This window comes from Conger conger, chromosome 9 (assembly GCF_963514075.1).
Source record: "Conger conger chromosome 9, fConCon1.1, whole genome shotgun sequence".
Taxonomy (NCBI): Eukaryota; Metazoa; Chordata; class Actinopteri; order Anguilliformes; family Congridae; genus Conger; species Conger conger.
In genome coordinates this window covers 13282752-13297468 of record NC_083768.1, presented here as the reverse complement: position 1 = coordinate 13297468, position 14717 = coordinate 13282752, and the positions used below count along the sequence as shown (strand labels likewise).

The window sequence follows — 14717 nt, the reverse complement described above, 5'->3', positions numbered from 1 at the left end:
CCCTTTCAAGGGCGGGTTTTTGGAATGTCTTTTCAGGAGTCCATGTTCTAGAACAATGCTACACAACTCCTGTGTCTGCAGGTATTTGCCCCTTCCATGCGCTATGCCCCCTAATTTCACTAATTATTTAACCTGCTTGGTACAGATGATAAACTAATTACTAAAACAAAAGTCGGTGTAGCGCACGGTTGAAGCAAATGCCTGCAGACACTGCGGGCCGCAGGATATTGAGTTCAGTAGTGCTGTTCTAGAACATAGACTCTTGACAAGACATTCCAAAAACCCGCTGCTCCGTAACTCAATTTCTTTCAGTACCAGTAGTGATTGTTACATCAGCATCAGAGTGTTCAGTAAAGAACATTCTGAACACATATTTGTGACCTCACACCTTGAAGGGTTAATTGACCTGCAGGTACAGTGGCTAGCCTCTGGAGCCAGTGGGGAGGTTTGTACTGCCATCAGGTATGCCTGTTCATGCAGCATAGATCAGGCAGAGCAGAGCAAGCGGTGCCTTTACTGCAAACATCAGGTGTTCCAACACTCTTTTATTTTTACATTCACATTTAATTATTTATTTTCTTAGCCCTTCTATTATTCCTTCAACGGTTCTTGACGTCCTTGGCAACATCTTTCATTTTATTCAGCTTTTTTTGAGAAGTTTCTAGCACTAAGTCAGCTTCTGTGCTCTTTATTGTTATCGTCATACATCTTTTATCTGCTCTCCCGCCATTTTGTCCTGGCTGCTATATTTGGTCTGCCGTTCCTTTCGTTTTTCTCTGTGTCCTCTCTCCACTTTCACTAATGTGCATTGTGTGTCCATTAAGAGCCCCTGACCTTGACCTTGACACGGTATCTGCCTCGGTGGCTCCTGTGGGAGGTATTCTGACATGTGTGAGTGACATCATTCTCCGGTCTTCTGCACGCGTCGGCCATGTTGGCTCTATGTCCCTCTGCCATGTTGGCTCTAAGTTCTACTCAGGGCCGCTCATTGTCTTTACAGTAGCCCTGCTCTTCTTCTTTACCATCAGTATTTGAAAGCACTTCTATGCAGTTTTCTTCTCAGCCTTCTTTCCAAAATGCAAAGCTTTACAACAGACCCTCTTGTGTCAGGTTAGACCCTATTACGGCCCGACTAGAAATCAAAGAGCATGATATTTATATTGCCCGGGGCACAGCAGCACAATATAAATTAAAAATACAGTAGAAGAGCCGCGTAATCTTTCTGTGTTAAAACAGGGAGCCTTTGGAGACGAGCGTCTTTGCGGAGTTAGGTCAGGCCAGGGGTCGGCAGACCAGTGGTGTGTGCGCTCGTTTCTAATGCCGTTTTGATGTTCACGAGCAGTGCGTGTTGGGGGAAGACGGCGGAGGGGGACGTTTGATTGGCGGCTGGACACGAGCACTCTCATGTCACACTTGATTACTCTCCCGCAGAAGTGGGAAACAGCAGAGCGGTGATGAGGGCTACACCTCCATCTCAGAGTCTCTGCTCAAACACACAACACGGTTTCCCTCTTAAATGTGCCATTAATGCCTTATTGTTGTATTACTGTCTCCTCTGGGCTATTTGTCCTGGCTTAGGCAACAGTTTAGAGATAAGTGGCTGCTTAGAAGGATCAAGCTGCGTTTTTATGCTAGTATTTCACGTGTTATGTGTTTATTGTCGGGAAAGCCGTTTTCATCCGTCTTAGACATTCACAGCACGGAATGCGGTCTTTTAGTCTGCTCTTACGTGACAGGCACAATTGCAAGGACTAGACTAGATGCACTGGCACAGATAAAAAATCTGAAAGCCTTCCATTATACTTAGATCACAGATGTGTGTCCAGTGTAACCTCTGGCTCTTCAAGGTCATCGATGACAGGTGGTTTATTTCTGGGTAGCGTGCATCTCGTAGGCCTGTTTAAAAACATGCCCCTGTTCTTGAATGTATTTGTCCATCGTTAACAATTACATTAGTTAATGGCAATTCACGAACCTTATTGTGAAGTGTGACCAATTCACAAACCTTATTGTGAAGTGTGACCAATTCCATCATTCACATGGGTGGACTATTTTCATAGTTTTGGATCATGATTATTTAATTCGCTGTCATGGACTTTAATATAATGTTGTTTCTGTAATATTGCCTTATGTGTGTGTGTATGTGTCTGTCTTTGTGAGTGTGTATAATATACACACATGTATAAATACTTACAGGTACTGTGCATAAATATGTAACATTCACATTCACACTATATGTTCAGAGTTGAGTGCTGAGTCCTGCTATAGAGTGCTATAGAGCTGGTTTTCAGTAATATCACCTTAAAGACCTCTGTGAGAAAATGCTTCTGCTCCACGCTCTTTGCACACGCAGTAAGGCGTCTGTGCTAAAGTATACTTATGTCGGCAATCTGAAGAATCTGAATGGCAGTCGCACTGCGCTAAAGTCAGGTGCCATGATTCAACCGCCGTCCACGGTCTCCGCCCAGATTCACCGTAGGCAAAGGGAGACATTATCTCAGCAGTTTATGGGCAGGGTCAAAAATGTAACAATATCTCACAAAACGCACACAATCGATTTAAATCTTACCCCCCCCCCCCCCCCCCCCACTCCCCCAACCTCTCAGGAAGCGGGGTCTTCTTCTGTTCTCTTTACCAAAAGTGTGGCAAATCGCTGTGCTAGAAAATAACCTGTTTACAGGTAAACGCCACTCCCCTGCCCACCCCGTAGTGTGCATTTAGGCTGTTGTCAACTGCCATCAGCATTTCAGTCTCCATTGTGGAAAAAGATTTGCGGGACAGACACAGTCCTGTTTGTAAAAAGCCAAGGGCTCAGACGCAATTGCCAGGGTATCATGAGGAATATCGCCCCAAACAAAACACCCCAACCTCCCCACCCCCCTAACCTCCTCTATCTGTGTTTGACTACCATCATATTGACTGCTCCCCCCTCACTCGCCTCTCATATTTGGGGAAGAAAATAAGCAAGCCTTAAAATTATATGCCGGCATGAGCATCTGTTTTCTTTTTTTATCGGTAAACAGCTTGCAAGGTAAATGCCTTAAATGGGGGATTTTTCACAATTGGATGTCTAAACCCACAATTTCAGCTCTCCGGGTGGGTAAACACTGAGGATTCAAAACATAGCCTTGAGAGGGAATTCATATATTAATGTGCTATAAGACCTGATAAACACAAAGGAGAATAGGAGACTGAATCTTTTGATAGAAACAGTGAGAATGTGTGGGGTGGCCAAAACTGTTTCCTGCTGTCAGTACACCTAAAGCTTGGGCCATACCCAAAATATTGACCTTGAAAGACCTTTTGTGTACAAATATAATTATTAAAATGGTCATGCAATTTTTTATGCTATAAAAGCCACTATAATTATTGGACCAAAGAAAATATGTTCACTGTGACCATTGAGGGCACCACACTGGACAAGTAAACAGACTTAGTGTTTAATCACCAATAATTTACTTTACTTAATTTAAAATGAGAAATGGAGAAGGTGATGCTTGAGTACTACATCTAAGCTTGTCTGAAGAAATCTTGGCCACAGTTTTGCCCTGTGGAAGAAACAACTAAGCACACAATTTTTAAAATGTATTTGCAATCCACATACCTACACGTGCCCCTGTTAGCCAATGGGCTTCCAGTCAGATAGTAGTCATTGGAGCAATACTCAAGCAGCACCATGAACTGATCCAGTGTTTAGGCATCTATGCACTATCACTTCTGCCCACTTTAAACAGGCTTGCCTCTGCCCTCATATCAGACATTTAGCCCCTGCCAGCACGTCCCGTAAACACTCGAACAGGCGATCCATGGGCACCTGTGCTCTGCCTGCCTGCAGCTGATCCGCCCCAGGCCCTGGCCAGACTCATCTTATCACTCTTCAAGCGATCAAAACTCCCCTCGGCTGAGAGCAATCCATCCCGCGAGGCTCGGAAACCGCCGACTTATCTTTTAATGCGATCGCGGGAGAGAGCGATTCGGGAGGAAACAGCAGGCCTCCCAGGCAGTCCAGGCGCTGCCTCGGTTTCCTGCAGGAATGCGGGTTCTCCTCAGCCGATAGCTGCTGGAGATAAGCCCCTCTCAAATCCACCGGCACGCTTATAGGGGTATCATGTTTCCATTAGGAAGGGTTTAGCGCCGTCCCGGACCAGATTGTCTTTACGATGGGGCGAGGATGAAGAGGGGGCCAGACATCATGCTCAGGAGAGCGCCCGCTTTATTCGGACTTTATTTGAAGAGCTACGTACAGTACATCTGTGGGCCCGCAACGTCAGTAGTGAAAGCAGTGAAAACCCAGTTCCAAGTGCTGTTTCTGTCACAAGTCTGGAAATCTTGCCGCTGTGGGGTTTGAGTGAATAACTGACTAACACTTAATCAGGGTTTCATTTTCCAATGTTTAGTGGCTTTTGAGAGAAAGAAGATGTGAGACTATACGGTATAGTGTACTTATTAACCGTGTATTGTTGGATTGATTGATTGAATAAAGTTCAGATGACAACTTAAATAATATTACATCTACATTTGAATCATTTTAATGCACATACCTCAACCATTCTTGAGGGAGACATTCTGAACTGTTCTTTTTATTTACAGATTATGTTTTGTAATAATATTGTTTGATGACCCCCTCTACCCCAGGAATAAATGACACCCTTGGTGCCAGCACTTCATTAAGGTCATGATTGAGAGCGTCTCCATTGCTCAAGCTGCTAATCTCAGAGAAGGGTAACGGCCCAGTATACACAGGAGGGATCTGATGAATGAACACCCCGCTGGCCTAAAGGTGTCTGTCTCTGTGCTCACCCAGTGAAGACGCCGGCTGCCGTTCTTTCCAGGACACCCGGCATCCATCTTGGGCAATTTGAGGCCGCTAACATGAAATACGATTTCAAAAGAGAGTGGCTGTGTCATTCCTAATGTGGTTAACCTTCACTGTCAATGAAACAGGTATCGATTGTTCTGTGGTGTTTTTTTTTCTTCATTAGATTTAAGGAAGAGCTGTAAAATATGGCCATAAAAATGACTGGTGACTCAGTGGTATTCAGTCTAACAAATCCAACGTTCCCAGCGGAGGTGGTGTATAAAGCAGTGTGTTTTAGGCCTTTCTTGAAGGTTATAGGAAGAATGTTTCCCAGGATCATCAGTAATTAATTGCTAAATGTATCAATTAATGCACATCATTGGTTAACAAAATGCTGTATACATTTTTATGGAACATTACGTTTGGAACATATCATTCAAATCTTTTAGAAGATCAAAAAGTTTTTTACTCTTATTAACAAAGCGATTCTCTTTCCGGGCTTCTGGAGACTAAGTTGTCATGTCCTTGTTGTCTCTGTTTTTTGTATGATTAAGTGTTTTACTTTCATTTTTGTACAGCACTTTGGTCAACTTCTGGTTGTTTTTAAATGTGTTTTATAAATAATGTGATTTAATTTGATAACTCCAAGGCAAAAGGTGCAGTGAGGTCATGCCTCCAGAGGTCGTATGTATATTACCTGGTTAAAAAAACCCAAGAAAACTTAAATTATTTCTGCCCCACTAGCACAAGGAGCAATATTGGTGGGCATGGCTTTTGCAGTGATGGGCGTGACCTTTGTTGCCACTGCAATGTAGTCAGAACACACATCTTGCTCACTGGTGCATTATGTTATATCGAGTAATCTGCAGCGTGCTACTCTGAGCAGTATTGCTTGTCACAGTGAGGCACAGTTTCACCTGGCTGTTCTCATTTTTCCCCAGCTGAACTCTCTGTCCAATCAGACGGCAGCGGCAGCAGCCGTGGGCTCCCTCGGTGGAGGGCAGCCGTTCGGCGGCACCGTGCCGGGCCTGCAGGGTGTAGGAGGCCAGCTGGTCACCAACTCACAAGGACAGGTGAGTGGCATCGGGAGCAGACGTCTGGCATTCGGAGGGTTCGATCCCGCCCTGGGCGTGTCGAAGTGTCCCTGAGCAAGACGCCTGACACCCCAAATGCTCCTGACGAGCTGGTCGGCGCCTTGCATGGCAGCCAATCGCCATTGATGTGTGAGTGTGTGTATGAATGGGGTGAATGAGATAAAGGATAAAGGTGCTATATAAATGCCACACATTTACAATGTATTTCCATCTTCAGGAAAACTGACCTCCCTAAAAAAAATTTTAAATGATATAATTCTACTGAAACATAGACTCATCTTCTTCTTGAATATTGTGAATGAGCAGAGCAGGGTATGGGCTTGTTGATCTAGAGCAGGTGGCCAGATTGGTGTTTGACTCTGTGAATGAGGGGCGGTACCCTATAGCTGCTGATAGCTCTCGGCCCTGATCACGAGGAATCGGGTAGATTTGACCGGACGCTGTATTTTTAGGGTTCCTTTTCATAGGGTGACATGATTTGACATAACCAGGTCACGGAAATGTTCTGAGCCCAAGAAATGTCTCTGTGCCGTATTACAGGGACAAAGCACTTGTTGTATGTCCCACATAACAGAGATGGAACGCTCGTTCGGTAGCTTAATACAGGGAAGCAACACTGGTTTCCCAGAGAGAAGAAGATGGATGCTGCTTTCATTATTTGACATATTGAAACAAAGCCCATTACATTTAAACAGGTTAAATGATAGCTTATGTTGTGTTGTCTTGAGACATACGCAGATTTTTTAAGCTACTGTATATTTAATTCTGGCACAGCTAGGCCCTATAGCACAGAGGTGCAGTGGACACAGCACACATAAACAAGCCCAGAGCGTGGCTTCGTGCAGAGAGATTTGTGACTATGACTCCTGGCCCTGAGTTTCCGGCCGAAGCGCTCGTAAACGCTCTTAAATCTGTTAAGTGCCGCAAAGGCCAAAGATGACCGTCTGTCTTCAAATGTGATTCCTACCCACAGCTCTGACGACAGCTGAGAGCAATTTACCCCTTCACCTCATGAGCAGACCATTGACTTTGCCCTGATTATATGTTGTGTCCTTTCCCCCCATTGATGTCATCTGCTGCGTTCTGTTATTATTCCCACAAATACAGAACTTTTAGAAACCTGGCAAAGGTGTTTCGAGATCAATCTTTCTTATTGGTGGGCACCTTTTGCTTTTCTGGATCAAATGTAAATTCCTTAAGTGAGGTCATTTGGCATTTTGTCAGGATTTGCCTCTCATTAATCCCACAATGAAGGATATTAGTGTTGGTGCTGGGAAGCTTTTGAGCATAATGACTTAATCCCAGCCCACTTGAGGATATGTTTATGCCAAGCCGTTCAGTCAGAATGAGAGGCCTGCTTATTTAATTTAATTTAATCAGTGAGAACCTCTCTTTCCTGGAACATAAGACAGATTTCTACAATATCATCATCTAGACTATCTCTACAATAGAATTTCAAAACATTACTTATTCATAAAACCCTTAACACTGTTGTGTTGTAAACACCGTACATCATACAACTTCCTCAGAAGGAATGACAACACTTTGCACAAGTGTCCTTCTGTCCCTCATGTAGAATAGAAAAAGAGAAAATAAATGGGGTGAGAAAGTTGTGTGAGGAGAGGAGACCGTGGATAACGGGGCAGAAATTGTCCAGGTTGGAGAAGCCTGATGGCATTTCAGGCAAGGCAAAAAGCCCAGTGAAACTGTAATGAGTTCTGGTCCTCTGCCAAAGAGATGAGGAAAAAATGGGATCCCTAGGTGGTAGAATCCCAGGCAAACCACAGAAAAACGAGGGGAACACTGGGGGGAAAAAACAGCTGTAAATTCAGAAAAACGTAAAACAAGATAAGAATCTGTGACCTGTCATTACGCGCATTTTCGGAATTTCACCGGAATCACAACCTCTCCTGTCTCCACTATGGATGGGAATAATGCAGCAGAACAGTGCCTTCCGTGAAGCAGGCGTCAGGCAGGAAATGATGCTAAACGGCAGACGAGTACACGGTGGCGATAGCGGGACCGATACGTATCCGCAGCTTAATGTGAAGCAGCGGGAGCAAATGAGCCGTGCCCGGGATGAATTACGAAGTAGCCGATGCTTTTCCTGCAGTTCGCTCCTTCCTTCTGGTTATGTCACAAAGAATGCCAGTGTGGAGGGGCGGCCGTTGCTGCACTGAGATCAGCTGAGATTAGCTGGAGGGAGCGAGACCGCAGGCATAATTACAGCATGTAAATGATAGTCGCGATACAGCCTCGTTAGTCACTACACACGGTACAGTAACTCCGCCAATGATGATTCAACGGACTGGGCGCCCACCTGTAGATCTAAGGGAATAATAAGCGGCCGACAGCACAAGCCACACGGTTACTCCAGCGCAGTCCTGAATGAAGCATCGGAAATACAATAGCTGTTGAAAATGTTTTGGTGGCTGTAATAAGATTCATGGCTTTTATTTCATGTGCAGAGATTTTACTGCATGCGTTTCCATATATGCGTAGATTTAATTACTTCAGCCGAATTCAGTTCAATTAGTTGAAAATGTAATTAATTACTATAATGAATACGTTTTCAAATTGTGGGTAGGACCTCACTAACCACTTGCAGACAGTAACACTTTGCTGCCTTTACTAATTCGGTAATTGTATTAACCATAATTCATCTGTGTTGTCTCATGGACTGCAGTGTATTTTTCATCATTTTCTCTCAAACTCTGTTCTGATGGGCTGCAGAGCAGTTTTAGTCAGGTGTCTGTTGAAAATATGATATTATCCCAAAGGAAGATTACAGCATACGGTTTAAAAAGTTATGGTAGATTAATGTCATGCATTTTATTTTATGCTTTATTTGAGCAGATTGAATTACACCTAGCAGTCTATGGATATTTAACCTATAATCTCAGGAACATCAATGCAGCTGAATCAAGTGGAATGAGGATTATAGTTTTATTCTTACATGCTCCTAAAGCGCACACACACACACACACACATACACACACACACACACACACACACACACTCACACACACACACACACACACACTCACACACGGCATTCTGTGACCCTGTCTTTGATCTGAACTTGCAGAGAAGAGCAGTGGTGTGGAGAGGTCTGGTGATGGGGACGGTGTGTGTGGGGGTGTGTGTGGGGGGGGGGGGGGGGTAGTGTGGCCCAGGGGATCTCAGCGCTATGAATTAGTAATGGGGGAGCATTAGAGGAACCCCCCCGCCCCCCCGGCCTGTGGATGGATGGCTGGAGCACTGGTCTGCACCAGCACACAGACAGCACGAGCATTAACAGCTGACCTTTAAGACACGGCCTGTTTATGACGGCCCGCTTCCTGCAGCTGTGAGGGGATGGAAACGACAGCGGCGGACATTTTGAAGTCACTGCTTCATTCAGTTAAACCTGCTCAGGCCCGGCTTGGGTCCAGTTTTCGTTCATACTTAATTGCATTTGTTATTATCTATTATATACTTTATCTTTTATAGTCAAATGTATAGTTTTTATATATTTGCATAGTTTTTAGTCCAAATGGTACATCAGCGTTTCAGCAAGCCCATTATCATTGCTGCTTATTCAACTATTTAATTTCTCCCCCCCCCCCCATACAAAACACTGTTCACACATTGTATCTTTTTGTAATAATATGCTAAGACATGTCCCTTTGTTTCATTCGTAGCATTAGTAATTATTATCAACTCAGAATATCTGAATTAGCAGCATAAACTGCATGTGGAACGGCAGTTCACTCTCAGTGTCTGTGCTGTCACCATTCCCACCCTGTGCCGTAGATTATTGGAACAATCCCAGTGATGCCAAACTCTGCAGGAGCCGGCAGCCAGGCAGGAGGCGGAGCATCAGGGCTGCCAGTACAGCCAATCACACCTCAGCTCCTGACGAACGCCCAGGGCCAGATCATCGCCACCGTCATCGGCAACCAGATCCTGCCCGTCATCAACACCCAGGGCATCACACTTTCCCCTGTGAAGCCTGGACAGCAGGTAAACACGCTCATTTACACACGTATACACACACATGCACACACACACACGCACAAACATACACACATGCACAGACACACACATGCACATATACACACACACATACACACATGCACAGACACACACATGCACAGACACGCACATACACATACACACACATACACATGTACACACACACATACACATACACACATGCTCACACACACACACACACATACACACACATACACATGTACACACACACATACACATACACACATGCTCACACACACGTACACACATGCAAAGACACATGCACACACACACAAACATGCACACACACAGACACAGAAATACACACAATATGCCATATGAATGGAGTTTTTCTCCCTAAAAAAAGCACATACAGAAAACACAGTAGAGCATCCTGGGCTGCTCAGAGGAATCCTGGGAAATGTGAGTAATCCACCGCAGCCCCCACACCACTCCCGACCCCCCATTACATCACATTACATCACATTACATCACATTAAATAACTGTCTGTCAGGGGCAATGTCATGCAAAACGATGGAGACTGAAGACAAATGAGAAGTGGCAAGGCTGGATTGAGCCTGTGAAAAACAGCTGAAGAAACCCTCTGTAGCATAAGATTTTATCAGAGTAGGGTTTCAAGAGACACCTGATTAAAACTGCTGCAGCACACCAAACAGAGTTTCAGAGAAAATAATACAAATGCACTCCACTCCATGAGACAACACAGATGAAAGGTATTCAAAATCAAAAAATTGGGCATCAAATTTAAAACAATTGTGGTTAATACAATTACGGAATTAGTAAAGACAGCCCAGTGTTACAGTCTGCAAGAGTAACACTGCTATTTTATTGCTACCGAATTGCATCATGACGTCAATTAAAATGTTTAATTTACATTCCAAATGTCAATTTGGCAAGAACTTGTTTTTGGCCATAGGCTTACTAGAAGTTGGAAATCCAGCAAAATCTGAGACCTAAATAAATATCTTACAACAGTAAAGTAATGAAGCAAAAAGACTCCCACCACTCCATGACAAGACCTGGAAACCAGGTCTGCAACGTAGCCCAGTGATTAGGTAATGGGCCACAGCTACGCTGATTACAATCAATCACAGCTGTGGCCATACCCGTCTGTAGGGCCAGTGCTGCCACCTGGTGGACAGCACCTCAATATTCCCATCCTGGCGCCACAATAGATATATTTCTCAATCCTCTGTGAAGCCTGTGGAGCAGGATCTGGTCTGCTGCAGGTCTTCAACCTCAGCCTTCTCTACCTGCAGGACACATCACCACCCCAGCTAATAGAATAAATGACACCATTATTCAGGCTGATGATGTCACATCCTGTTCCTGATACATTATGTTCACAGCCCTGAACTCTACTGCACATGTATAACACCAGCATGTCATTGCAGTGCATTGCACTGACGAGAAATATGGTCTCTGCTGTTCCCAGTTGCCTCAGGTCCCACCAGGACAGGTAGGCCCCATGGCCGCCAGCCTCCATCACCGGCCACATGGGCAGAACTCCGTTTCCCAGAGTCCTGTTCACCAGACCTCCTCCGCCTCCAGCTCCCCCTCCTCCACAGCCCTCAGTGTGGGGCAGCTGGTCAACAGTGAGTAACCGTGGTAACTACTTAGCTAACACAAAACATTCCCACAATGTTGCTGCCATGTAGTGGCAATCATATAACATTGGCAGAACATTTCAGTAACATTGTGAGAACTATTGCTTGATACTGCCTCTTTCTTTCTTTCTTGAATTCAGTTTGTATTGGACTTACTTATACAAGCTCATACATTTCTTTGGGTTAAATCGGATAAATATCAGGAAATATGATTAAAATTTTAACAACATTAAGAAAATGTTTCATAATTTATTTTTTAAAAGGCAAGCTATTTCCAAAGGAGAAACAACTAGGTAAATCTACCCATATTTGTTATGATTTTATGACAAGGAACTATAGAAAAAAGTTATTTTAGAGAATGAAGTGGTTAAAAATGCAAATATACAGTGGCTCCAAAAAGTATTCAGACCCCTTCACTTTTTGCAGACATTATTGTACCTGTCCCTGCCTCTGAGAAGCAGCAAAGTGGTTTTATACCGTTGCCCTGATCTATGCATTGCAAACATCTGTGCATCTGTGGACTTCATGGTTTGGTTTTTGTCCTCACACTGTCCTTTGCAGTGTGATTTGTGTGACCTTATGTAAGTACACAGGTGTATGCCTTTCTAAGCTACGTCCAATCAATTCAATTTGCCACAGGTGGACTCCAATCAAGTTCTTGACAAGGATAATTAAAGCACTTAGGTGCACCTTAGCACAATTTTGAGTGCCACAGCAAAGGGTCTGAATACTTATGTAAATGAGAGATTTCAGTTTTTGATTTTTAATAAATTCGCAAAGATTTCTAAAAACATGTAGTAGCTTTGTCATTTTGGGTTATTGAGTATAGAGTGATGGGCAAAAATGCAAACCCATAAATCTACAACACAATAAAGTGTGCAAAAAGTAAAGGGGTCTGAATACTTTCTGAAGCTACTGTATATTGTCACGATATAGTCAATTATTCTAAAACCATGGCTTTATACAAATCACTCTGTATCATGCCACCCAGGTTTTAGCAATCAAGATTTAACTTTAATATGCTGTGACATGTAAAATAAAAACATTATTGTAAGATTTTTGTTGAAGATGTGTGCATGCAATCACAGTATAATCCACAGTGAATCTACCACTGAATATTTCACTGTGCGGTGCTTGCGGATAGCTTGGTGTATCCGTCACACTGGCCTCTGTAATGCGAAGTCAAGCGTGCCCCATCAGCGCAGTTATCCCGCGTCATCTCCCAATGTAAGAGAGGAGGTGACTGGAGCCTGCCTGTGCTCCTCAGATCCCCCGGGGGGCGCCGGAGAGCTGGAGGGGGTCAACCTGGAGGAGATCCGCGAGTTCGCCAAAGCCTTCAAGATCCGCCGCCTGTCCCTGGGGCTGACGCAGACTCAGGTGGGCCAGGCCCTCAGTGCGGCCGAGGGCCCTGCCTACAGCCAGTCTGCCATCTGCAGGTACGGCGGTGTAACTGCAGCCCCGGCCACAGCTCTGATCGTGGAGGAGTGTAGCCGTTTGGCTTTGTGTTTTTTAATGATATTATTGTTGCTTATTTCTTAGTTTTCTTTTTTTTTTATATATATTTTTTTTTAGGCCTTTTTCAGCTTTATTGGACAGTATACAGTATAGAGAGACAGGAAGAATGGGAGCGAGAGAGAGGGGAAGACATGCGACAAATGTCAGATGGTCGAATTCGAACCGCTGACGTCGCGGCTCGCAATGAGCATGCGGTCAGTGCTCTACAGGCTGCGCCACCGAGACACCCTTATTTCTTAGTTTTCTGACTACTTTTTTTCCCTCATTTTTATTATTTCTTTAAACCAGTAAATCCTTTTATCTGCTGCCTATTCTGTTATACATCACTGTAGCAAACTACATTGGCCTCTTAGCTTGTCTTTAGTCTTTAGATAACACAAAATAATCTAATCTTTACAATATTATATATGTGGCAAATAGATACTGAACTTATTACAGGAATATGTTTTCATAGACATACATTACTAGTGGCAGTTTAGTGCTGTGAATATGATCATATCCGCATAGCCACTTACCTATAGCATGTGTAATATTACAGTGAGTATAATATTACAATATATAGCATTCATGCACTTATGTCATTTGGTAATTATTAAATCCTCTTACAGTTTACTGAATGCAGACAAGGGTAGCCTTTAAATAATGATATTACAATATAATGGCTAAAACATTGATGGGCGGTAATATATGCTATTAAATATTCAGGCTTAGAATGTCAGCATTTATGTTTTCGTGTTTTTTTGGTTTGTTTTTTCTAAATACCATGCAATATTTACAATACAGAACTATGTTGGAGATATGATGACTATGACATGAATCAAATGCTGAAATGTGTGTGTATTACATGATTACAGAACAGTACTAAAAGCTGCAAGAATAATTGACCTTAACAAGATAGCATTTACATTTACAATATATCTGTCCCATATTTATCTCAAACTTTGAATATCAGTCTAAATGACCTTATCACTTCTGAATTTATAACAACTTCAGAAAACTGAGGCCTATGTTATGCTAAAAAAGAGTCAGTATATAACAGAGAATTCAATTAAATAGCGTCATATATTTACCTATTAAACTAAGATTTCTGTGACTATCAGTCCCACCATACCTGGTATAATGCTAAACCAGAAAACATTTGTAATTCAATGTATGGTGTATGGTCTTGCTAATGCTGTGCTCAAAGCCATTAGCTCTAGAGCTACACAGAGAGACATGGTTACCCCTGTTAGACCATCTCTGTGAGAGGGCTTATAACTGAAGTAGCAATGGCCTCAGGAGCCTGCTCTGATCTAGTGACCCGTGTTGCATTCCTACCTGTAAGAACCCCAGCGGTGGCACAGGAGGAAGCCTGATCTTACCCCAGACTTCCTCTCTTGTTTGGTCTAGCAAGCCCCGTTGCTGGAATAATGACCACGCTACGTTTGTTGACTCTTGTTAGAGTTCTAGGGTAGCCGCAGACTGTAGCTGCCTTCAGCTCTGTACCTGGCTCACAAGCCCCTTCAAACACCCCCACCCCCCGCGTGGGGGACCTCCCCGAGTGGCAAAGGCTGTACGCTTGTCCGAACCGAACAGAAGGAGCTCTGGGCTCAGCAGCGCCCCCTGTGGCGGGGCGTGTGTTAATCAGCAGCGATAAGACCGCTTGCATGGCCGCCACAGGCTCA

General features: G+C 43.8%; 1 protein-coding gene across 1 annotated transcript in view; it reads left to right on the top strand.

The window, feature by feature from the left end:
* LOC133137548 (POU domain, class 6, transcription factor 2-like) overlaps positions 1-14717 on the top strand; it is a 49123-nt gene that overhangs the window by 33243 nt on the left and 1163 nt on the right. Inside the window, exons 7-10 of the mRNA XM_061255880.1 lie at positions 5740-5871; positions 9688-9897; positions 11367-11526; positions 12806-12974. Of these exons, the coding sequence (XP_061111864.1) occupies positions 5740-5871; positions 9688-9897; positions 11367-11526; positions 12806-12974 (671 nt within the window). The remainder of the gene's footprint in view (positions 1-5739; positions 5872-9687; positions 9898-11366; positions 11527-12805; positions 12975-14717) is intronic.